This window comes from Coregonus lavaretus (genome assembly GCF_964263955.1).
Source record: "Coregonus lavaretus genome assembly, chromosome: 10".
NCBI classification, from domain to species: Eukaryota; Metazoa; Chordata; class Actinopteri; order Salmoniformes; family Salmonidae; genus Coregonus; species Coregonus lavaretus.
In genome coordinates this window covers 12,199,803-12,226,502 of record NC_139997.1, presented here as the reverse complement: position 1 = coordinate 12,226,502, position 26,700 = coordinate 12,199,803, and the positions used below count along the sequence as shown (strand labels likewise).

At 42.0% G+C, this 26,700-nt stretch overlaps 1 protein-coding gene across 3 annotated transcripts in view; it reads left to right on the top strand.

Annotated features, from left to right (window-relative positions):
- Nucleotides 1-1,122: 1,122 nt before the first annotated feature.
- LOC311136540 (alpha-mannosidase 2-like) overlaps nt 1,123-26,700 on the top strand; it is a 57,760-nt gene continuing 32,182 nt past the window's right edge. For 2 of the 3 annotated variants that reach the window (XM_084170705.1, XM_084170704.1), the window contains exons 1-9: nt 1,123-1,582; nt 2,537-2,800; nt 4,800-4,944; nt 12,223-12,394; nt 16,881-17,008; nt 17,982-18,155; nt 20,962-21,148; nt 21,973-22,150; nt 22,557-22,756. In XM_084170705.1, the coding sequence (XP_084026831.1) occupies nt 1,442-1,582; nt 2,537-2,800; nt 4,800-4,944; nt 12,223-12,394; nt 16,881-17,008; nt 17,982-18,155; nt 20,962-21,148; nt 21,973-22,150; nt 22,557-22,756 (1,589 nt within the window). In that variant the 5' untranslated portion in view covers nt 1,123-1,441. The remainder of the gene's footprint in view (nt 1,583-2,536; nt 2,801-4,799; nt 4,945-12,222; nt 12,395-16,880; nt 17,009-17,981; nt 18,156-20,961; nt 21,149-21,972; nt 22,151-22,556; nt 22,757-26,700) is intronic. The other variant, XM_084170706.1, reaches the window with a different exon arrangement.

The window sequence follows — 26,700 nt, the reverse complement described above, 5'->3', positions numbered from 1 at the left end:
GTCTTGTCAATCACACACACCTGGTGCTCAGTCCCCTTATTAGTATGTGTATAAGTGTTCCCTCTGTTCCCCTTCTCTTTGTGAGTGATTGTTTGTTGTGAGAGTGTGTAGCGCGGTTGAGCTACTATTCTTAGTGTTTATGCCAAGGTGGATGTTTTCCCTTGTTAGTTTCGTTTTGACGCTAGGAGCGTTTGATTTATGTAAACGGAATAAACTCTGGACTTCGGTATTTTACCTCCTGCGCCTGACTCCTTCCTTCACACCTCGTCACACTAATAGACAATAAACAGATGATAATTCACTCTCCGAACTAACCCATTCATTTATATATATTTTTTGCCTGTTAGATTTTATACAAATTATGGCATATTTCTCGTCACCAAATGATGTCAGAGGAGGCGTATACAAGTTTCTGTGCTCCCATCCATACCCCACTACTATTGACCGTGGCCTGGAGAAAGAAGGGGAGACGCTTCTCAATTGTGAGATTACATTCACAAAGGAAACTGGTAACGCTAAGAAAATATTAATTGCGCGTTCGCTTCTCTCAATCCATAAATGCTGACTTAAATTTGTGGCGTTTTCAACTTGTTTGCCTCTAATATTATAATCATGAGGGAGTAAGGAATTAACATTTGACGGTACATGGAGCTTGTTCATTTCCACAAACGCTTCTGACTTTTCCAATGAAATGGCGTCACATCTGGAACACTTTCTCTCTTTTTGAATTCCAAATGTTGAAAATACGAACGAGATCAGGTAGTAAAGCTGGCACTTGGAGAGCCTTTAAACATCAGGAGCGGGTGCTGAACATGTCCATGCAGCTGTTTTCACACGGTCTCTAAATGAGTGCTTTCTGGAGTTAATGGCCAAGTTTTCGCAACACCAATGAATGATTGGAGTGGAGACGAATGTCTGGAAGATGCAATAGCTGAATAGGATAGGAACTAGAAAGGGCAATGAATGCAAAAAATATGGAATTGGAAACGTTCCCTACGCATTGTGCGCTGGACTAAAAACGTATCCACGACTTTACCTGTGGATCCCAAATGAAAAAAGTTGTGAGTCGGTAGGCGGCGCACGTTCATACCTATGCTTTTCACTTCCTTACTTAATTTTAACAGAAGACAAATGCTGGAAGAAGACGGGGTCGTCGGCACTGGCCAACACGATCTGCTGAATCACAACTCTTTCAGTCTGTGGGTCCAGCCATGATTCAGGCTACCTTTCGGTTCCAGACCCAGCTTTTTAAAGCTGATTGTTCATAGAAGGAGTGAATGTGGACAATTATGTTAGTTCCGTGGCAACACACTAAAGAAGAATTTGTAACTATATTTTTTTGGAATAGCATGAGATTTTTCTGATCCTCACCACAGAGTCAAGATATCGACCATTCCCTGAGGGTGATCTACATAACTATAGGTTAAATCGATCGTAAATAATGATGAAGATAAGTCGGCAATTCACTGTTTATGGAAGTGCCATATTCTGTGTTGTCATCTTCTCATTGTACCTGATGCTGGATCACCTGCAATTAGACCATACCAAAAGTCCAAACAATGGTGGGGATAGATTGCAAAATGTAAGTTTTTCATTTCGTTGGCTGTTTGGTTCAGATAGGCTACTTATTTTCTCACTTTTTGCAGTCTAGATCAGACATGCATGTGTAATATCGTAGCGTATAACTTGAGTGGAACGTTGTTTTTACATGGTTGCACAAATATTAATGACTTTGTAAAGTAGCCCATTTCCTCAATATCCTATGTTGTGTAGCTAACCACATAGAGAACTGGCTGCTGTAGGCTTACTAATTAGCCTACAATGTTTTAACGTTACAATGTAGGCCTATTCAACGTTCCAGACAATGTAAACACATTTTCAACTGTAGCCTGTACAGTAGGCTACATACCGTCTTTGTGTTACATGATAGAGTTATCGTCTTGCAACAGACATGGTTCCAATGAACCTAATTGTGTATGACTTCCTGAAAACTCCAGTGTTCATTTGCACATTGAGATCTAGATCGTGGGCAGGGTTGTATGTTGCATAATTCCATTCCGGAATGAGTGAAAACTAGTCTTCCTAAGCAGACAGGTAGCCTCCCACAATGTTCCAGCACACACCTATATTATTATACAACTATTATTCACCCAGTGCTGTTGCCCAAGGTCTGGGATTTCCGAGACTAAGTGGAAACTGGTCAAAGTGGTCATGTTTGTGCAACAAGAAGGTTACTGACCTCTTGTTTTCTATATATTCGTCATTTCCACTTCCTTTCCTTGAGGTCTTAAAAATTAACCCTAAATGCATTGACACTTTGGATTTGTCACCATGGATGACATAGGTCCTCATTTTGGTAACACTACAATACGGTTACTTTTATAAAGGGTTTACAGCTAGTTTATTGACAGTCAATTAACATATTAATAGACTCATTATAACTAATTTATAAATATTTATTGCATAATTATATGCATACTATATTGTATAAAGCCAGTAAATGTGTTCTCCTCCGTCCCTGCTTCTCCTTCATCAGGGCCAGTTGTCCATCCTCCAGGATAAGATTGACAGCTTGGAGAGACTACTGTCAGAGAACAATGAGATCATAGCCAACATCAGGGACTCTGTGATCAACCTGAAGGAGTCGGTCAAGGATGGCCGAGGGGGTCCTGACGGCGGGAACATGAGCCAAGGGCCCTACCTAGAACTTCTGGCTTCGCCTTCACTGGTCCTCCATATTGACTCCCAAGACTGTCAGTTTGCAGCAAGGGAGTTCTCCAAGCCAGCAGATGGGGTGCAGGTAAGAGTTTTATAAGGTGGATACAATGAGAAACAAACAGTTCAGGTATTTGTGTAGCGACATTGTTGTAGGATTGAACTACGATCGGATCTGTTCAACATACTCCAGGGAAAGTTTGAAGTGAACAAACCTCCATGCACAAAGTTAACAGCCAGTGTTTATTTTTATTTAACTCTGAATTTCACCTCTTTTAATAAGCTACATCATTATACAAAGAGACACCATCATGACCTCATTACCATGATGCCAACCTTCCATGCTGAATTGCTCCTAGTGTGAAATATGAAGCCTTGTAATAGCCATAGGGAAGATACTTATTACAATGTGTCGTGGTTATGGTGTTGAAATGAAGGACAAATGTAAAAACCATTACACTACCATTATACTATGTACCATGAATATGTTATTGAATATTTTTGAAATTAATATCATGAGCACACAGAACGCGTAATGCATTAGTATACAGCTGGAATTAATTCAAAAAGGTGTAATCTGAATGGGTTTTGGTTATATTATCTGGTCTGGTTGGACTATCCTTTTCCTTTCCAGTTGTCCATCAAGTCAGGTGAGATATTGAATGCCAGCTCATCAGAAATGTATCTGGTTGTATATGTTGGAAATGTAAAAGGATGAGACTGCGGTTTGACTTGAAAGACCGGTTTCTTTAGATAGAGTTAATACCTTTTAGGTACAGTTAAGTCACTCTATATGCAAGAATGTTACGGATCGAAAAGAAACCTATCACTCCTGTGCTTAAATATACAGAATGAGACAGCCTCCCAGCCACAATATGTCTGTATATACAGCAGGGATCATCAACTAGATTCAGCCGCGGGCCGATTTTTTAATGAGCGGCTGGTCGGGGGGCCGGAACAAAATTACAAATAATTTGTATACTGCAAATTGACCGCAAGAGCCCAAACAGATATAATGTTTGACTAAAAGATAATCATTTCAAACCTTGCTTACATTTGTGTACGATCACGTGTCTCTCTATGTGTGGGAATACTTGGGAACAGATTTCGTTAATTAAACTCACTTGGAGCTGATTTCCTGGTGTTTTTACAGTCTTTTATGTCCAACAATGAAAATTCCCCAAAAGAATAATACAAAATATATATACTTTTTTTGTTGCTCCGAAGACTTGGGGGGACAAATAAAACCATCCGCGGGCCGCTAGTTGGGGAACCCTGATATACAGTATATCTCATCATATTTGTTCTTGACACCAATCATGATAACAAGCTCATTTCTATGATTTATATTCCTTTTATTAAAATCATGGCTTTAGTCAGTGGCTTTTGTACCATAGAGCAGACATTCTGTCATCTTGTCCTCTCTGTATCACATTCCATTCAGTCCATCATTTTATTTGGCCAATAGACAAAGAGAGATATTTAAGTTGGCGTGAGTCCCAAAGAAACCCCCAAGCGGTCTCGATTTGTGTTAGAAGTTCCATCTCTCATTTGCATTCTTCTGACCTGCTGATATGACTGTTATCCTACACAGAATTCCAGGAACAGATGCACTGCTTTCTTTCTTGTTTTCTTTATTTTCTCTGTGGTGGATTAGACACTTTAACCGCCACTGTGACTTAAAGTAAACACAAAACTGAATCGGAACCAAATACATGAAACTTCCGTAAACAGTTCTAGAGTACATAGCCTAATAAAGTGAGGCTTTGCTGCAAACCATACATTTTAGTCATTTAGCAGACGCTCTTATCCAGAGCGACATACAGTCGTGAGTGCATCCATTTTTCATACTGGTCCCCCGTGGGAATTGAACCCACAACCTTGGCATTGCAAGTGCCTTGCTCTACCAACTAAGCCACGCATTGCCCCCGTAGTGTCACAGTGTAATGTGCAATACTCTTAATACTCCTAATAATACATTGTTGACAATAAACAGGTTAGATATACTTCAGTGTATGTTAGTCTTCTTCATGGTACCTCAAGAATATCCCACTCATTGTTTTTTGTTGTTGTTTATTTTTCAGTTGCTAGATGTGTATGACCTCCTGACCTTTGACAACGCTGATGGGGGAGTGTGGAAACAAGGCTTTGATATCACCTACCAGGAGAATGAATGGGACAGTGAGCCACTACAAGTATTTGTTGTGCCCCACTCACACAATGATCCTGGTAAGCAGTGCACTACTTCTGAGCATTAAAGGGACGTTACACTCGTAAATCAGGTTGTAGTTCTTCACAATCGAATGCGTGGGACATGGATTTACACAAGACTACTTTAGAGGTTTGAAAACAATTTTGCAATGTTTATTTTGGAGTGTATTGTCCCTTTAAAGCTAACCTGGAAACACTGGACATTCTTCTGTGACTTCTTCAATGCTTTGTTTTCTCTACTTAATGCAGTCACACCTTGTGCAGACAGGAAGCAAAGCGTAGGCCGCTCCACAGCAGAGTCAGGATTCAAATTTCGCTCCTTCCTGGGTTAATTGTGTTTCATAGTCTGTCAAGGGAACAAGCATTATACCACAGTACACAACATAAAGACAAGCATTATAGACGGGTTAGCTGACAACGTCACGAAAACGATGCACACGCTTCAATGGGGCAGAAGGCCGTGTGTTGTTATGATTCTGGATGGCCAGATAGCTAGCAACAATGACAAGAAACTGCCATGTGGGGAATCGTAGGTTGCTCATTTCAGCTAATTGTATCTTGTTCTTGATACCATGTCTTGTTTTGAGGGGTTTTGATTGACATTTATGCTAATATGGCTACAATTCGCTAGCTAGCTAACCAACAAATTAGATGATGTATTTGAGAGACAACAAGTGCTCATTGTGCAAATGTATTTATGTTTTCAATAAATATTGGAGACAAAATATAGTTTACATGTTGTCAACAATCTAAGCCAACCCAGTCTGTTTTGCCCCATAGTTGCGCACATGTCTGTTTTGTTGCTAAACAACCAACCTGTCTATACCACATTATAAACTGGGGGGTTCGAGCCCTGAATGCTGATTCGCTGACAGTCCCCTGTACCTCAATTGGTAGAGCATGGCACTTGCAACGCCAGGGTTGTGGGTTCGTTTCCCAAGGGGGGCCAGTATGAAAAATGTATGCACTCACTAACTGTAAGTTGCTCTGGATAAGAGCGTCTGCTAAATGCCTAAAATGTAAATGTGGTATATCAAATCAAATGTTATTTGTCACATGCACGTGTTTAGCAGATGTTATTGCGGCTGTAGCGAAAATGCATGCGCTTCTAGCTCCGACAGTGCAGTAATATCTAACAAGTAATATCTAACAATTTCACAACATATAACCAATACACACAAATCTAAGTAAGGAATGGAATTTAAGAATATACACTACCCTTCATAAGTTTGGGGTCACTTAGAAATGTCCTTGTTTTCGAAAGAAAAGCATTTTTTTGGTCCATTAAAATAACATCAAATTGATCAGAAATACAGTGTAGACATTGTTAATGTTGTAAATGGCTATTGTAGCTGGAAATGGCAGATTTTTAACACAATATCTACATAGGAGTACAGAGGCCCATTATCAGCAACCATCAGTCCTGTATTCCAATGGCACGTTGTGTTTTCTAATCCAAGTTTATAATTTGAAAAGGCCAATTGATCATTAGAAAACCCTTTTGCAACTATGTTAGCACAGCTGAAAACTGTTATGCTGATTTAAAGAAGCAATAAAAAGGCCTTCTTGAGACTAGTTGAGTATCTAGAGCGTCAGCAATTGTGGGTTCGATTACAGGCTCAAAATGGCCAGAAACAAATAACTTTCTTCTGAAACTTGTCAGTCTATTCTTGTTCTGAGAAATGAAGGCTATTCCATGCGAGAAATTGCCAAGAAACTGAAGATCTCGTACAACGCTGTGTACTACTCCCTTCACAGAACAGCGCAAACTGGCTCTAACCAGAATAGAAAGAGGAGTGGGAGGCCCCGGTGCACAACTGAGCAAGAGGACAAATACATTAGAGTGTCTAGTTTGAGAAACAGACGCCTCACAGGTCCTCAACTGGCAGCTTCATTAAATAGTACCCGCAAAACACCAGTCTCAACGTCAACAGTGAAGAGGCGATTCTGGGATGCTGACCTTCTAGGCAGAGTTACAAAGAAAAAGCCATATCTCAGACTGGCCAATAAAAAGAAAAGATTAAGATGGGCAGTCTGAGATTCTAATGATCAATTAGCCTTTTAAAATGATAAACTTGGATTAGCAAACACAACGTGCCATTGGAACACAGGACTGATGGTTGCTGATAATGGGCCTCTGTACGCCTATGTAGATATTCCATTAAAAATCAGCTGTTTCCAGCTACAATAGCCATTTACAACATTAACAATGTCTACACTGTATTTCTGATCAATTTGATGTTATTTTAATGGACAAAAACAAGGACATTTCTAAGTGACCCCAAACTTTTGAATGGTAGCGTATATATATATATATATATATATATATATATATATATATATATATATATATATAAGCAATGACAGAGCGGCATGGACTAAGATACAGTAGAATATTATAGAATACAGTATATACATATGAGATGAGTAATGCAAGATATGTAAACATTATTAAAGTGACTAGTGTTCCATTTCAAGTGGCCAGTGATTTATATAGGCAGCAGCAGCCTCTAATGTGCTAGTGATGGTTATTTAACAGTCTGATGGCCTTGAGATAGAAGCTGTTTTTCATTCTCTCGGTCCCAGCTTTGATGCACATGTACTGACCTCACCTTCTGGATGATAGCGGGGTGAACAGGCAGTGGCTCGGGTGGTTGATGTCCTTGATGATCTTTTTGGCCTTCCTGTGACATCGGGTGCTGTAGGTGTCCTTGAGGGCGGGAGTTTGCCCCTGGTAATGCGTTCAGCAGACCACACCACCCTTTGGAGAGCCCTGCCGTTGCGGGCGGTGCAGTTGCCGTACCAGGCGGTGATACAGCCCGACAGGATGCTCTCAATTGTGCATCTGTAAAAGTTTGTGAGGGTTTTAGGTGCCAAGACAAATTTCTTCAGCCTCCTGAGGTTGAAGAGGCTCTGTTGTGCCTTCTTCACCACACTGTCTGCGTGGGTGGACCATTTCAGTTTGTCAGTGATGTGTACGCCAAGGATCTTGAAGCTTTCCACCTTCTCCACTGCGGTCCCATCGATGTGGATAGGGGGGTGCACCCTCTGCTGTTTCCTGAAGTCCACAATCATCTCCTTCGTGTTGTTGACGTTGAGTGAGAGGTTATTTTCCTGGCACCACACTCCCAGAGCCCTCACCTCCTCCCTGTAGGCTGTCTCGTCATTGTTGGTAATCAAGCCTACTACTGTTGTGTCGTCTGCAAACTTGATGATTGAGTTGGAGGGCGTGCTTGGCCACGCAGTCATGGGTGAACAGGGAATACAGGGGGGGGCTGAGCACACATGCTTGTGGGGCCCCAGTGTTGAGAATCAGCGAAGTGGAGATGTTGTTTCCTACCTTCACCACCTGGGGGCGGCCCGTCAGGAAGTCCAGGATCCAGTTGCACAGGGCGGGGTTCAGACCCAGGGCCTCAAGCTTAATGATGAGCTTGGAGGGTACTATGGTGTTGAATGCTGAGCTATAGTCAATGAACAGCATTCTTACATAGGTATTCCTCTTGTCCAGATGGGATAGGGCAGTATGCAGTGTGATGGCTATTGCATCGTCTGTGGATCTATTGAGGCGGTAAGCAAATTGAAGTGGGTCTAGGATGACAGGTAAGGTGGAGGTGATATGATCCTTAACTAGCCTCTCAAAGCACTTCATGATGACAGAGGTGAGTGCTACGGGGCGATAGTAATTTAGTTCAGTTACTTTTGCTTTCTTGGGTACAGGAACAATGGTGGCCATCTTGAAGCATGTGGGGACAGCAGACTGGATAGGGAGAGATTGAATATGTCCGTAAACACACCAGCCAGCTGGTCTGCGCATGCTCTGAGGATGCGGCAAGGGATACCGTCTGGGCCGGCAGCCTTGCGGGTTTTAACATGCAGTGACCGTACATACATACCCCAACCAGAAGCCATGGATTACAGGCAACATCCGCACTGAGCTAAAGGGTAGAGCTGCCGCTTTCAAGGAGCGGGACTCTAACCCGGACGCTTATAAGAAATCCCGCTATGCCCTCCGACGAACCATCAAACAGGCAAAGAGTCAATACAGGACTAAGATTGAATCGTACTACACCGGCTCTGACGCTCGTCGGATGTGGCAGGGCTTGAAAACTATTACAGACTACAAAGGGAAGCACAGACGCGAGCTGCCCAGTGACACAAGCCTACCAGACGAGCTAAACCACTTCTATGCTCGCTTCGAGGCAAGCAACACTGAAGCATGCATGAGAGCACCAGCTGTTCCGGATGACTATGTGATCACGCTCTCCGTAGCCGATGTGAGTAAGACTTTTAAGCAGGTCAACATTCACAAGGCCGCAGGGCCAGACGGATTACCAGGATGTGTACTCCGAGCATGTGCTGACCAACTGGCAAGTGTCTTCACCGACATTTTCAACATGTCCCTGACTGAGTCTGTAATACCAACATGTTTCAAGCAGACCACCATAGTCCCCGTGCCCAAGGACAATAAGATAACCTGCCTAAATGTCGACCGACCCGTAGCACTGACGTCTGTAGCCATGAAGTGCTTTGAAAGGCTGGTCATCAACACCATTATCCCAGATTCCCTAGACCCACTCCAATTTGCATACCGCCCCAACAGATCCACAGATGATGCAATCTCTATTGCACTCCACACTTCCCTTTCCCACATGGACAAGAGGAACACCTACGTGAGAATGCTATTCATTGACTACAGCTCAGCGTTCAACACCATAGTGCCCTCAAAGCTCATCACTAAGCTAAGGATCCTGGGACTAAACACCTCCCTCTGCAACTGGATCCTGGACTTCCTGACGGGCCGCCCTCAGGTGGTAAGGGTAGGTAACAACACATCTGCCACGCTGATCCTCAACACAGGGGCCCCTCAGGGGTGCGTGCTCAGTCCCCTCCTGTACTCCCTGTTCACCCATGACTGCATGGCTAGGCACGACTCCAACACCATCATTAAGTTTGCTGACGACACAACAGTGGTAGGCCTGATCACCAACAACGATGAGACAGCCTATAGGGAGGAGGTCAGAGACCTGGCCGTGTGGTGCCAGGATAACAACCTCTCCCTCAATGTGACCAAGACAAAGGAGATGATTGTGGACTACAGGGAAAAAAAAGAGGACTGAGCACGCCCCCATTCTCATCGACGGGGCTGTAGTGGAACAGGTTGAGAGCTTCAAGTTCCTTGGTGTCCACATCACCAACGAACTATCATGGTCCAAACACACCAAGACAGTCGTGAAGAGGGCACAACAAAGCCTATTCCCCCTCAGGAGACTGAAAAGATTTGGCGTGGGTCTCAGATCCTCAAAAAGTTCTACAGCTGAACCATCGAGAGCATCCTGACTGGTTGCATCACCGCCTGGTATGGCAACTGCTTGGCCTCCGACCGCAAGGCACTACAGAGGGTAGTGCGTATGGCCCAGTACATCACTGGGGCCAAGCTTCCTGCCATCCAGGACCTCTATACCAGGCGGTGTCAGAGGAAGGCCCTCAAAATTGTCAAAGACTCCAGCCACCCTAGTCATAGACTGTTCTCTCTGCTACCGCACGGCAAGCGGTACCGGAGCGCCAAGTCTAGGTCCAAAAGGCTTCTCAACAGCTTCTACCCCCAAGCCATAAGACTCCTGAACAACTAATCATGGCTACCCGGACTATTTGCACCCCCACCCCATCTTTTTATGCTGCTGCTACTCTGTTAATTATTTATGCATAGTCACTTTAACTCTACCCACATGTACATATTACCTCAACTACCTCAACTAGCTGGTGCCCCCGCACATTGACTCTGCACCGGTACCCCCCTGTATATAGCCTCCCTACTGTCATTTTATTTTACTTCTGCTCTTTTTTTCTCAACACTTTTTTGTTGTTGTTGTTTTATTTTACTTTTTTAGTAAGAAAAAAATGCATTGTTGGTTAAGGGCTGTAAGTAAGCATTTCACGGTAATGTTGTATTCGGTGCATGTGGCAAATAAATTTGATTTTATTTGAAATGTCTTACTCATGTCGACCACGGAGAAGGAGAGCCCACAGTCCTTGGTAGTGGGCCGCATCGGTGGCACTGTGTTATCCTCAAAGCGGGCGAAGAAGGTGTTTAGCTTGTCTGGAAGCGAGACGTCGGTGTCGGCGACGTGGCTGATTTTCCTTTTGTAGTCCGTGATTGTCTGTAGACCCTGCCACATATGTCTCGTGTCTGAGCTGTTGAATTGTGACTCGGAGTGAGTAGCTACACTGTTTGTATTCTGCCATATTCCCAGTCACCTTGCCATGGTTAAATGCGGTGGTTCGCGCTTTCAGTTGGAGGCGCGCTTGGCCACGTTGCGTCGTGCCTATGAACAGCCCTTAGCCGTGGTATATTGGCCATATACCACATACCACACCCCCTCGGGCCTTATTGCTAGTATACAACATGAAGATGTGTGTGGGGTGGCACCACTACTGTAACAATGGAGGAAGAGCCCTATCCTATCGGTTTTGACCATCAGTGTGACCTCTCATTATAAAAAAGCTCTTTCTGCTCTCTTTCTTTCAAATGGCCTGATATTTATTGACAAAATGTCATAGAGCAATTGATGAAAGTCTTGTCCTGTTACCAGTAGAAAATATATATATCAGAAAAAGAAAACAATTGATCAGACTCATAAGAAGCCTGTTTCTATAAATTTCCTCAATAGTATATTTTGCACAGAAACACAGCATTTAAATGCTGTATTGCAGTGTGACTAAAAGGCGTAGTCCCTCACTAGAAATTCTAGGGACTAAGGCGTTAGTGTAGGCAATAAGAGTAGTCAGTACTGATGGTTCTGGGCGTTTGTCACATCACGTGTAAGCACAGTAGTAGCATCTGCAGCCTGGTAACAGCCAAGGCCAGTGTATTCTCTGTGCCTGAGATTGGGTAATTCTTCAGTAACCCAAGCTGGGTTTCTGGTTTAACTGGGCAGGTTCTCCCTTAGAGTTGTATACTGTAGCTAATGACAATACTCACGCCCTTGCACAGTTTAAAAGCACTCATGCCTGTGTGCCTTCTACTGAATTATTTATCCTATTTTATCTTGCAGTGGAAAGAACAATGCGATGTTCAGACTTTTTTGAATGCATTGATTTTCATTGGAAATATGATGACATTATGTTGTGAAATCAATGGATGTGGCATATTGATTGAACCACATGTTCTGCTCATTCACCTGATGATGATGGCTTTATTGACTCAGTTTATTGACTCTATGGCAGACAGACAGACAGTCTACAGTTGTAATGAATGCTCTACCACTTTGTCATATTTGTCCATTTGTACGTTCTCAGGATGGCTGAAGACGTTTGACGACTACTACCGAGACCAGACCCAGCACATCCTGAACAACATGGTGGTGAAACTCCACGAGGACAGCCGCAGGAAAATGATCTGGTCCGAGATCTCCTACTTCTCCAAGTGGTGGGACAACATCGACGACCAGAAGAGAGATGCTGTCAAGAGGTAGTCTGTCTGTCTGTCTCTGTCATTCTAGCTTCAAGGTGATACTGAAATGAATATGAGCAGCAAATCACTTATGGATTATGTTATTGTATTGTTGATATAGTTTGGCTGCTGTAACGTGGAATCTAATTCCTCAGTGGATTTGCAATAAGATTCCGAAGCTCCTTTGTTATTCCCATTTGAATTAAAACAAGGTCATAACCTTGCTTAGGGCTAGCGGTTTTATAGGGTTTATAAACAATGTAATTAAATTAGAAGTGACCCACTTTGCAAAAACTGGTCGAATCAACGTTGTTTCCACGTCATTTCAACCCCAAAATTCTATGTGATAACTAGGGTTGGGTGGTATCCAGATTTTCATACCGTCATACCGTTTCTGTACCATACCGGGGTATACGGTATTACTGGAAGTGCACACAAGATTTTTTGATGCACAAAACAATTTAGGCAACAGGGATCTTGATCCAGGAGGGGATTGAATGTCTCTGCTGTAACCAAGAAGCTTGATCTTGACATCTAGACACTTAGCTAGCAAGTTAGCAAACCAAATGCATAGCTGGAGCCCTGAGCCGGATATTATTTATTTGACACATCTTAGATTTCTTACAGTTATACTTAACTTACACTGAGTGTACAAAACATTAGGAACACCTTCCTAATATTGAGTTGCTCCCTTTTTGCCCTCAGAACAGCCTCAATTCATCAGGGCATGGACTACAAGGTGTCAAAAGCATTCCACAGGGATGCTGGCTCCTGTTGACCCCAATGCTTCCCACAGTTTTGTCAAGTTAGATGGTTGTCATTTGGGTAGTGGACCATTATTGATACATAGGAAACTTGAGCGTGAAAAACCCAGCAGCGTTGCAGTTCTTGACACACTCAAACTGTTCAAAGGCACTTAAATCTTCTAAATGGCACACATACACAATCCAGGTCTCAATTGTCTCAAAGCTTTAAAATCCTTATTTAACCTGTCCCCTCCCCTTCATCTACACTGATTTAAGTGGATTTAACAGGTGACATCAATAAGGGATCATAGCTTTCACCTGGATTCACCTGGTCAGTCTATGTCATGGAAAGAGCAGGTGTTCCTAATATTTTGTACACTCCGTGTATAGTTATAAGAAGTGGCATAGCATGCAGCCCTGCAGCCGCGGCGAGGCAAAATACCCCGGTATACGGTATAAACGGTATATCGCCCAAGTCTAGTGATGGCGTTGAATGAACGTGGAAAACTGATTGGATTTGAAAAAAGTAATCAACGTCAGGGCATTTCCAATTTTTTTCACCCACCTTTTAACCTAAATCCAATGACATGGTTATATTTTTTGTTGATTTCACGTTAGTTGACAACTCAACCAAATCTAAATCAAAACTAGATGTTGAACTGACATCTGTGCCAAGTGGGGAAGATGTAGATAAATTAAATCAACAACACCACAACGTAAAACGGTTGTTATATGTCCAGGTAAATCAATGGGCGCATCCCAGTTTACAGTACAACGATTCTTTACTCTGCCTGGTAACAGGAGTAAATTGGTTTAAATTGCCTTAACCAGCCAAACTGACTCCAAATGGTCTTGAGGTCATCAAATAAATGTTGTTTGTGAGAGGCACATAGGTTAACACATGTTCTCTCTCACTCTGCCTCACTCTTTGTCCCCTTGGGGATGTAATGGTTGTCAGTCAGGGGTTTCTCTGGAAGTGACATGGAGGGGGATTCAGAGGGTTCTCCACTTACATTTACATTTACGTCATTTAGCAGACGCTCTTATCCAGAGCGACTTACAAATTGGTGCATTCACCTTATAGCCAGTGGTCCTCTGTAGCTCAGCTGGTAGAGCACGGCGCTTGTAACGCCAAGGTAGTGGGTTCGATCCCCGGGACCACCCATACACAAAAATGTATGCACGCATGACTGTAAGTCGCTTTGGATAAAAGCGTCTGCTAAATGGCATATTATTTATTATTATTATTATTATAACCACTTTTTTTGGGGGGGGTAGAAGGATTACTTTATACTATCCCAGGTATTCCTTAAAGAGGTGGGGTTTCAAGTGTCTCCGGAAGGTGGTGAGTGACTCCGCTGTCCTGGCGTCGTGAGGGAGCTTGTTCCACCACTTCAGAAAACTGCCCCAAAAGCAAGAAGCAGGGTGTCACAAATGCTGTGTGCAAATGCTGTGTGCATTGGCCATGCTCACGACGAGCTACTGACGGGTAGGGTTCAGCAGCTAGCCTTGGGGGATACACATTACATTTACATTACATTTGTCATTTAGCAGACGCTCTTATCCAGAGCGACTTACAGTTAGTGCATACATTTTCATACTAATCTCTTCAAATTCAATACAATATTCAGGGTCTCGCGAATGAGCTGCTTAGTTTGATACACCGACCACACGGTTAACAGCTATAGGCAGTAACCTGCCCTTCAGGGTCTGGAGAACATGTTGGGAGTAGGTCAGCAACCTGATTCTGCACCGCAACGCGTCAAGAGAAAACACAGGACGGGCAGCCATTATGGTGGGAAGCCCCTCCACCTCTCTATACACAAACTGTGTATGAAATGCAATAAACATTTCAGCTGCAGGTTAGAATTCTAATTAGGAGCACAAGCAAACAGCCTTAAGGTGAAGGATGGAGGGAGATCTAACACTAATATTTATTCACTATTGATTTGATGCGCAGGGAGTTCAAAGCAAACCAGATCCATTCCTTCTTTTGGAGAATATTCAGTGTTTACTCTTTTTTGAAGAGTGTCGTTGCTTATGTAATAACTTATTTTCTTTGCAGGTTTTAATTTTATGTCAGCAAATTGAAGGTCTGGCGCTTAATGATAAAATGTTCCCTGTTACAGTACACGGAGAAGCATCGCTCGAGAAATTCAAACAAACGACCTCATTAATTCTTTAGAACACACTTTTAGAATTGGAAAGGAACATGTTTTTGAGCGGCGTGTTTTGGTTTGTAGAAGGGACGCGTCCATCCATCCTCGTTAGGATGCAGTGTTGATATCTGCTCAGTGAAGATGGCACCTGCTTTCACCACTCCAACTCTTCAACACCAGGACAGACCTACACTACACACCACTTCCACCTGTCCAATCATAGAACAATGAAAGAAACCTTCTGGTGATTGAATGATGCCAGAGAAATATCACATTTCCAAGGAGAGAAGATAAAGAGCAATTTCAACTTGATGTTACGAAAATTGCTGAGTCGTTTTACTTTGTTTTGATGCTCCATACTCTTATTATAGGGGCTCGCCAGGGATACGTTAGGGAAGTCTGCAATTGAAATATGCTCGGCAAACAGAGAAAAGATGCTGAATCACAATCATGGCAAGAGGTTTCCTGTCCTAACAAGAGATGGGAGTAACTCCTGAGGTGGTTGATTTTACTCTTTGGACTTGGGAGTAAGATAATTCAACCGCTACAGAGGAGAAGATGGTTCTTATTGTCGCAATAAGTAGGGCCCTGATTTCTTTCTCAGCCACACATGAGTTGATGTCTCGTACAGCTAAGGGTGCGTTCGTAAATTCACTCTGGCTATCTACACCGATTTCAAAGCACTCTCGCCTGAGTGTGCCAGAGCGCAGAATAACTGATGAATTTACGAACGCTCAACACCCGCTGAACATGACCGGTGTCAGTAAACGTCTGCAAAAAAACGTAATTAAATTGTTGCCAGCCGCACATTTACAGTCACTCTAGATAACATGAAAACAGCCTAACCAGCTCTGCTAGGGTGAGTAAAATGGTCAGAGTGAGGTGTCCTCTCATTTGTGTCTGGAAGGAGCTAGCAAGCTAGCCAACTTTAGCCAGTTAGCTTGGGTGCTTGACTGCCGTTGTGAGGTCAGAACGCTCGGATCAACCGTACTCCGCGACCAGAGCGTCCAGTGTGTGCTCTGAACGCTCCGAGAGCGAAACGCTCAGAATTTACAAACGTACAATCTGATAACGCTCTGAATTTATGAACGCCCAGAGCGCACTCTGGCACTCCAGAGTGAATTTACAAACACACCCTAAGATGTATGACACCTTTAGAATGTCTTATTATTAGGGTGGCAAAATTCCGGTAACTCTCCCAAAATTCCCCTGTTTTCCAGAAATCCTGGTTTGAGGATTCTCTGTATTCCTGCTGATTCCCTTTTAATTCCAGGAATCTTCCAACCAGTATTTCTGGAAAACCGGGGAATTTGGACAAGTTACTAGAATTTTGCAATCCTACTTATTATCATGTCATAAGGTTCTTGACCATATAACATCCATGAATCTGGTATTTTTTAAAACAATTAATATGCATTATACCTGTCGGTAAAGTGTTACCTACAATTCTGTATGGAAAAATAAGCTCATAAATTCATAAAGCTGCAGGGTTTTTGTATAGCTTTTTTTTCTTTCATTTTGGCTTTGAGCTATGAAACGGTAATTGACTGAGCTGACTGTCTGAGAGCCTGATTGATAATTTTCCTCTATGTTGTTTAGTCTGATTGAGCAAGGCCAGTTGGAGATAACAACGGGAGGCTGGGTGATGCCTGATGAAGCCAACTCGCATTACTTTGCATTAATTGACCAGCTATTGGAGGGACACCAATGGTTGGAGAGAAATGTGGGTGAGTGCATAATATATCAGGAGTTTGTTATCTGGAAGGAGATCATAAAAATGACATTTGTTGGCAAGCACAACATATTGGTTATTTTTGCATGATTCAAAATGATTGGCACACTTTAACCATCAGAGATTTTAACTGTGATTTATATATAAATTCAAATCAAATTTATTTATAAAGCCCTTTTTACATCAGCAGATGTCACAAAATGCTTATACAGAAACCCAGCCTAAATTCTAAACAGCAAGCAATGCAGAAAACTCCCTAGAAAGGCAGGACCCTAGGAGGAAACCAAGAAAGAAAGCAGGCTCAGAGGGGTGGCCAGTCCTCTTCTGGCTGTGCTGGGTGGAGATTATAAGAGTACATGGCCATTAAGGCCTGATCGTTCTTGAAGACGTTGAAATGTTCATAGATGACCAGCAAGGTCAAATAATAATCACAGTGGTTGTAGATTGTGCAACAGGTCAGCACCTCAGGAGTAAATGTCAGTTGGCTTTTCATAGCCCAGCATTCAGAGAGAGAGAGAGAGAGAGAGAGAGAGAGAGAGAGAGAGAGAGAGAGAGGGGGGGATTGAGAGAGAGAGAGGGGGGGATTGAGAGAGAGAGAGAGAGAGAGAGAGAGAGAGAGAGAGAGAGAGAGAGAGAGAGAGAGAGAGAGAGAGAGAGAGAGAGAGAGAGAGAGAGAGAGAGAGAGAGAGAGAGAGAGAGAGAGAGAGAGAGAGAGAGAGAGAGAGAGAGAGAGAGAGAGAGAGAGAGAGAGAGAGAGAGAGAGAGAGAGAGAGAGAGAGAGAGAGAGAGAGAGAGAACTTTTTAATTAAGCCAATGGGATGACCTGTGTAACAGATGTTTATTTCAAGGATATTTTTACATCATGTTTCATTGTTTTTTAATGTTTATAATTTTTCCTCAAAAAAAGGAGGACTGTTGTCAACCTCCTCTGCATGAACCTGACTTCTCCCTCTAATCTCCCCTGCTAGGAGTGAAACCCCAGACGGGCTGGGCTGTGGATCCATTTGGCCACTCCCCTACCCAGGCGTACCTGTTGAAACAAGCTGGCCTGGACAACATGCTCATCCAGAGGGTGCACTACTCAGTCAAGAAACACTTTGCCAGTCAGAAGACCCTGGAGTTCTTTTGGAGACAGAACTGGGGCAAGTACCCAGACTTATGTAGCCCTGTGGCTCTCCAAGAGTCAGTGTTTCCCCTAGCTAGATTGTTTTGTAGGCGGGGTGAAAAGGCCCAAATAAACATCCATTGCCTCTTTAGTAGTATCACTTGAAGCCTATTCTTTTCAATGAGAGGGAAAGAGCAAGGTAAAGGGGGCCCACCTCACTTATACAATTGTAGGGAAAACACTGCTCAGTGTTTACACTACTGTAGCATTCAACATGCCAGAGATCCAGTCCTCACGCTTCTGTTCTCAGTGGTTCAGGTACTATCTTACCCATTAAATTAAGCATTTAGCATATTCAAAGTCCTAGTTCTACTGTAAGTCGATGGACAGAAACAAAAGAACATGACCTCAGAGTGACTAGTACATACTCATGTAGTCAGTAGAAAATAAATCCTTCCAGCTACTTCCAATTCCTGTACATATTTGGTGTGACAGATGATGTGGATGGTTTGATGCCCTGTGTTGAACTCTGGGCAGTCAGCTTGTGTAACTAACAGCGCTAGGATAAGCGACAGCCTTCAGTATTGAGCCGCTCAGACTATCAGCAGAGGGATTTCTCATGTCCATAGATAATTATAATAGTTTGAGTGCTTTTATTAGTCCTATTTAACACATGTGCAAGTGTATATTGGATAATTTTTGCATATCCCAACTCCCCCTGAGAAACGCTCGGAGAGTGGGGTCACAGGTTTAGCCATTATTAACGGCGACCCTGGAGCAATTAGGGTTAAGTGCCTTGCACAAGGGCATGTCAACAGATATTTCACCTTGTTGGCTCTGGGATTAGAACTAGCGACTTTTTGGTTACTGGCCCAACGCTCTAACCGCTAGGCTACCTGCCTTACACGAGAAGCATATAGAAAGGCATGCTCCTCTCTCAAGGCTCTGATTGTGCTTGGTCTCATCTTATAGCGTCTGTGGTATAAGGGATTCTCCTTGTATGGACTGAGGCCTGCATGGCTTAAACATGTCTGGCTGGTAGTTCATGTAATGAACAGACCTGGGTTCAAATAGGGTTTGATTCCTTTCTATTTGCATTTGATTGAGCCTGATCGGAGTGCCAGATGGGCAGGTTTGCACTTTTGCAACAATTCCGTTGGTTCCATTGCACCAGGCCAGTAGGAAAGAAAAACATTTTGAACCTTGGTTTGGTGATGAGCATGCTGATTGATAAGAAGAATGTAGACCACAGCCTCATGACTAGAGGGTGTGTGTATGTGTGTGTGTGTGACAGGGAGCAATTGGTAACAGAACAGGCATTGTTAGTTAGTGGTTCCATGCAGCCATGATGGAGCCAACCATCCCCCAGATGTTTTGTCCAAAAACGTGTGACTACTCGAACTCCTAAGCCAAATTATAAAGTACTCATTAATGCTTTTCACTGGGTAGACAGACGCCGAAATCGTCTGCAATGCCAAAGAGAGCATCTGTCTGTACAAGTTGTTATTTACGTCAGGATAATTATCAAATACTGTTATGATTATTTAATAGCAGACTGATGAAAGATCAGATCCGTTTGTGCTCTGTTCTTATGGTGTTTTATGTTATTCTCAGTGTTATAGAGTTGAGTTGAGTACTTCTTGATGCCAAAGTAGAGTACAGTTTGTTGGCCATACTGGTAGAATGGCACCACATGGCCAAAAGGGGATACACACCCTAATGATATAGCTTAGTCTCTGGACAATGTTTTGAAATATACAAATATATTATCTACATGAGTAAAGGTCTTGTGGTTTTTAAGTTGGAAGACTTAAATGAAATGAAAGTTGAAGGAATAGTCGAATAACAGTCAGTTGGTCTCAGAATGTTATTTTACCTAACGTACTCACTATACTGGTCAAATAACATTAAAATACAGTATATTACATAAGATTTCTAAACACTATCGTCTGTATGCTCCTCACCCTCTATATTCTCTTCAGGGTTGGGGTTAATTCCATTTCAATTCCAGTCAATTCAGGAAGTACAATAAAGTTCCAACTCCAATTCCACTTCTCTTCCAATACTTTTCAATGAGGAACATTTGGAATTGGAATTTGGTTTACTTTCTGAATTGACTAGAATTTAAATGGAATTGACCAAATGCGGGGTCAAATACATGTCATGGAAAACCCACATTGATGTAGTGGTTGGAAACGCCTCTCTGTGCTGTTGTTTTGAGAGGCAGACATCCTGTGGCATAGTAGAGAGCATGGCTAGAAACGTGCAATGTGGGAGATGACAGGGTGCTCTAGCTCAGGAAGTGGACCCCTTCCACTGCTGGACAAATAGGATTTCTCTCTTGGCCATAGCCAATTAGTCATCGGTTCAATGCCAGATCAGATTATATCCACCAAAGTTATTTTATATAATTATCATCGACCAGGCATGAGTTGTTATTTCTAATAAGGTATAAATGTTAGTACTTTTGAATACTGCATGCATGCCATGGCCAGTCTCTTTGAGATAGAAATGTAATCACATGCTAGCTATATGTTTACAGTCCACGTTCTGAAATGTTGTCTTTGTACTGTCAAATGCAACTACCACACATTAATTACCCGTAAGAAAATATACATCTATTCTATATTCTATTTTAATATTCTATTTTATTCTATTTTAAATGAAATTGTATTGTTCGCATACACATATCTTTATCGCAGGTGCAGCGAAATGCTTATGTTTCTAGCTCCAACAGTGCAGTAATACCTAACAATACAAAACAATACACACATCCAAAAAAGAAAATTTGAGGAAATGAAGAAATATCAGAATGCTCTATTTCATGTTCTATCTGTCTGCAGACCCAGCCTCCAGCACAGACATTCTATGCCACATGATGCCCTTTTACAGTTACGATGTTCCCCACACGTGTGGTCCCGACCCCAAGATCTGCTGCCAGTTTGACTTCAAAAGACTTCCTGGTGGGCGGGTCAGCTGTCCCTGGAGGGTCCCCCCTCAGCCAATCACGGATGGGAACGTACAACAGAGGTGACCAATCAGATAGAAATGGAATGAGAATGATATATACTGTATTATTATTATTATTATGCTATAACCACTGGACTTGGCTGTGAAATACAAAATTCAAATTCAAAAATCTTTATTGTCCCATTGCATTTACATGAGGCAGGAAATTGTCTTTGGCTTGAGGCTCACAGTAAAAACAAAAACTTGACTTTGAAACACGACAAAAGCAAAGCAGGTCACTAAGTCTTGCCTTTAAGGCTTGCCTCTCCCTAGTACAGAAAAGTTTTACAAACACTGGTTTATGTGGTAAACAGACAGTCCACATTCTCTCCATGGTGATGATGTTATGGTGTCTCCGTGTTATGGTGTCCTCAGTGTGATGGTGTTATAGACAAGGATGAAACATGTTGTATGAACAAGATAAAACATTGATGCCACTGTAGGATAATCTGTTGTGGTAATAGGAATTTCATATGCCCTCTGTTTGCTAACAGAAGATAGTTTATTTTTCTAACAGAAGGCTGTGATGATAAGTGGACTTTCTGACACAGTACCAAATCCAAGAGGAACTTGTTTGCACCCAGTGTTCCCTTGTTGTCTGATTACACAACATGGCCCTAACAGATAGAGGCAGATGGACAAGGGTTGGACTAGTGAATTGGGAGGCATTAAAAGTCTAAAAAGTAACATATGGAAATACACAAGCAACCCCTCTCCACACATGTGTGCACGCACGCAATGCACGAACACACACACACACATTTTTGTTGACATTTACAGCTTAATATGTCATGAGAAATTGTGAATCCGTTGTAGTAGTCAACTCTTTTTCCCATGATCCCTAGGGTTCAGATACTGCTGGACCAGTACAGGAAGAAGTCTAAGCTGTTCCGAACCAAGGTTGTGATGGTCCCCCTAGGGGACGACTTCCGCTACACAGAGGCCTTGGAGTGGGACCAGCAGTTCCAGAACTACCAGAAGCTCTTTGACTACATGAACTCTCATCTAGAACTACATGTCAAGGTCTGACTTGTGACTTGTGACTTGGGCACTGGAATGTTGCGTGAATATGCAGGAGTGGAGTTTTGTTTAGCCATTTCCCTTTCCGGCTGCCAGCTTTATTTCAGGTTTATTGAGTTTGCATTGGTGGAAGATGGTGGGGTTTAAGGTTTTGATGCAGCGCATAATTGGAATGACTGATGCCCGATAGTGTAATGGTGTGTTTTGTTGGCTCCCTAGTTCCTGCCCTTCTTGAAATATTTTTTTGTGTCCAGCTATTGCAATAGTACACTGCTCTCAATAAAGCAGAAAAGTAAACTACCCTACAGCATAAACTACCCTACATTATTGATAGATCTATTTTAAGTTTGTCTCTCAGGTACTCTACCATATATTTGCTTTATATTCCAACTGACGTATTCTGTTCTAGGCTCAGTTCGGCACCATCTCTGATTACTTCAATGCTCTTCGTAAGTCGGCCATACACCCCGGTCACGATAGTCCCTCTTTACCGGTGGTCAGCGGAGACTTCTTCACATACGCAGACCGAGATGACCACTACTGGAGCGGCTACTTCACCTCCCGACCCTTCTACAAACGCCTGGACCGCTTGCTGGAGTCACACCTCAGGTAGGAGCACATACAGTTTCTTTTCTGCAACTTATTGGTCCTTCGTTATTTCTTATTTGCAACTTATTGTTTCATTTCAATAATCATCCAACACAGATTACATTTATTTTGTAAAAGGTGTACAGTTTCAACATAGAAAGTGAATCACCGTAAGCACTGGATTGGATGTCTGGTTAAGGTTGCAGTGTACACGAGGGAATGCCAATTTAGCTGTCAATTGACCAAACAATAGACCAAGCAACATAGATGATTTATTTATCTAGACTAGAGTCGTTGCTGGGCACCCCAAACCATCTCAATTGGGTTGAGGTCGGGGGATTGTGGAGGCCAGGTCATCTGATGCAGCACTCCATCGCTCTCCTTCTTGGTAAAATAGCCCTTACACAGCCTAGAGGTGTGTTGGGTCATTGTCCTGTTGAAAAACAAATGATAGTCCCACTAAGCCCAAACCAGATGGGATGGCGTATCGCTGCAGAATGCTGTGGTAGCCATGCTGGTTAAGTGTGCCTTGCATTCTAAATAAATCACAGACAGTGTCACCAGCAAAGCACCATAACACCTCCTCCTCCATGCTTTACGGTGGGAACTACACATGCGGAGATCATCCGTTCACCCACACCACGTCTCACAAAGACACGGCGGTTGGAACCAAAAATCTCAAATTTGGACTCCAGACCAAAGGACACATTTCCACCGGTCTAATGTCCATTGCTCGTGTTTCTTGGCCCAAGCAGGTCTCTTCTTCTTATTGGTGTCCTTTAGTAGTGGTTTCTTTGCAGCAATTCGACCATGAAGGCCTGATACACACAGTCCCCTCTGAACAGTTGATGTTGAGATGTCTGTTACTTGAACTCTGTGAAGCATTTTTTTGGGCTGCAATTTCTGAGGCTGGTAACTCTAATGAACTTATCCTCTGCAGCAGAGGTAACTCTGGGTCTTCCATTCCTGTGGCGGTCCTCATGAGAGCCAGTTTCATCATAGCGCTTGATGGTTTTTGCGATTGCACTTGAAGAAACATTTAAAGTTCTTGAAATGTTCAGGATTGACTGACCTTCATGTCTTAAAGTAATGATGGACTGTCATTTCTCTTTGCTTATTTGAGCTGTTCTTGCCATAATATGGACTTGGTCTTTTACCAAATAGGGCTATCTTTAATCAGCTTTTGCTTCTGCTTCTTTAATCAGCACAACAGTTTTCAGCTGTGCTAACATAATTGTAAAAGGGTTTTCTAATGATCAATTAGCTTTTGAAAATGATAAACTTGGATTAGCAAACACAACGTGCCATTGGAACACAGGACTGATGGTTGCTGATAATGGGCCTCTGTACGCCTATGTATGCCTATTCCATAAATAATCAGCCGTTTCCAACTACAATAGCCATTTTCAACATTAACAATGTTTACAGTGTATTTCTGATCAATTTGATGTTATTTTAATGGACAAAAAATGTGCTTTTCTTTCGAAAACAAGGCAATTTCTAAGTGACCCCAAACTTTTGAACGTGTGTGTGTGTGTGTGTGTGTGTGTATATATATATATATATATATATATATATATATATATATACATATACATATACATATACACAGTGGCGGCTCCTGAAAAAATTCTCAGGGGGGGCAATTTTTCTGATGATTTAGGTGACCTACACACATTTTAAAAAAGATATGTCCAGCAACAACATGAAGACAGGGGCAGCATATAAGTCAATACTGATATACACATTACTTGCTTCAAAAAGGCCTCATGGTTGAATTGGAAATATGTGCACCTGAGCATAATTCACAACAAGCAAGCAGGAGCTTTTGTTACGTATGACGAAAGCGCGTAAGTGCAAGCCCTCCCGGAACCCATAGAGATTTTATTGAAAGCTCTGATATTTGAAAAAAAAAAGATTTTACATGAGAGTCTATGAGAGACTCCTGGGCGATTTTCAACCTGACTGAAATCACCCCAAAAGGGGCGGGGCCATTTGAAGCACGACTTTAGCCTTATTGGACATTTAGTGGCAGATCAGACGTCTAGATTAGAACACTGATAACTACTGTTGCCGTGATATAATTGATTAGAAAAAAAATCCCTTCCTTTTCCCGTTTGGCAGTGCGTCGCCCATATCGCCCTAATGAACACCGCCCCTGCATATACATATACATACATACATACATACATACATACATACATACATACATACAGTACCAGTCAAAAGTTTGGACACACCTACCCATTTATGTTTTACATTGCAGAATAATAGTGAAGACATCATAACTATGAAATAACACATATGGAATCATGTAGTAACCAAAAAAGTGTTAAACAAATCAAAATATATTTGAGATTTGAGATTCTTCAAATAGCCACGCTTTGCCTTGATGACAGCTTTGCACACTCTTGGCATTCTCTCAACCAGCTTCATGAGGTATTCACCTGGAATGCATTTCAATTAACAGGTGTGCCTTCTTAAAAGTTAATTTGTAGAATTTATTTCCTTAATACGTTTGAGCCAATCAGTTGTGTTGTGACAAGGTAGGGGGGATATACAGTTTCTTGGCAACTCAATATTAGGAAGGTGTTCCTAATGTTTGGTATACTCAGTGCCTTCAGAAAGTATTCACACCCTTTAACCTTTTCCATGTTTTGTTGTGTTATAGCCTGAATTTAAAATTGATTACATTTAGATGTTGTGTCACTGATCTAGACATAATACCCCATGATGTCAAAGTGGAATTATGTTTATTATTTTTTACAAATTAATAACAAATGAAAAGCTAAAATGTCTCGATTCAATAAGTATTCAAATCCTTTGTTATGGCAAGCCTAAATAACTTCAGGAGTAAAGATTTGCTTAACACGTCAGATAATAAGTTGAATGCACTCACTCTGTGTGCAATAATGGTGTTTAACATGATTTTTGAATGGCTACCCCATCTCTGTACCCCACACATACAATTATCTGTAATGTCCCTCAGTCGAGCAGTGAATTTCAGGCACAGATTCAATGACAAAGACCAGGGAGATTTTCCAATATCTCACAAAGAAGGGCACCTATTGGCTGATGGGTAAAGGGAAAAAAAGGAAACCGGATTTCACCATGAGGCCAATGGTGATTTTAAACCAGTTACAGAGTTAAATGTCTGTGATAGGAAACAACTGAGGATGGATCAACAACATTGTAGTTACTCCACAATACTAACCTAAATGACAGAGTGAACAGAATAATAATATTCCAAAAATATACTAAAGTAATACTACAAAAAGAAGTGGGAAAGAAATTAACTTGTCCTGAATACAAAGCATTATGTTTGGGGCAATTCCAACACAACACATCACTGAGTACCACTCTTCATATTTTCAAGCATGTTGGTGACTGCATCATGTTATGAGTATGCTTGTCATCGACAAGGACTAGGGAGTTTTTTTGGATAAAAAGTAAAGGAATAGAGCTAAGCACAGGCAAAGACCTAGAGGAAAACCTAGTTCAGTCTGCTTTCCAACACACACTGGGAGACAAATTCACCTTTAAGCAGGACAATAACCTAAAACACAAGGCCAAATATACACTTCAGTTACTTACCAAGACCACATTGATTGTTCCTGAGTGGCCTAGTTACAGTTTTGACTTAAATCGGCTTGAAAATCTATGCCAAGACTTGAAAATGGCTGTCTAGCAATGATCAACAAACAACTTGACTGAGGTTGAAGATTTTTTAAAATAATAATGGGCAAATATTGTACAATCCAGGTTTGCAAAACTCTTAGAGACTTACCCAGAAAGACTCAAAGCTGTAATCGCTGTCAAAAGTGATTCTAACATGTATTGACTCAAGGGGTTGAATACTTATCTAATCAAAATATATTTGTGTTTATTTTCCATAAATGTTTTTAAAAGTTCACATTTTTCTTCCATTTTGACATTACAGAGTATTTTGTGTAGATCGTTGAATA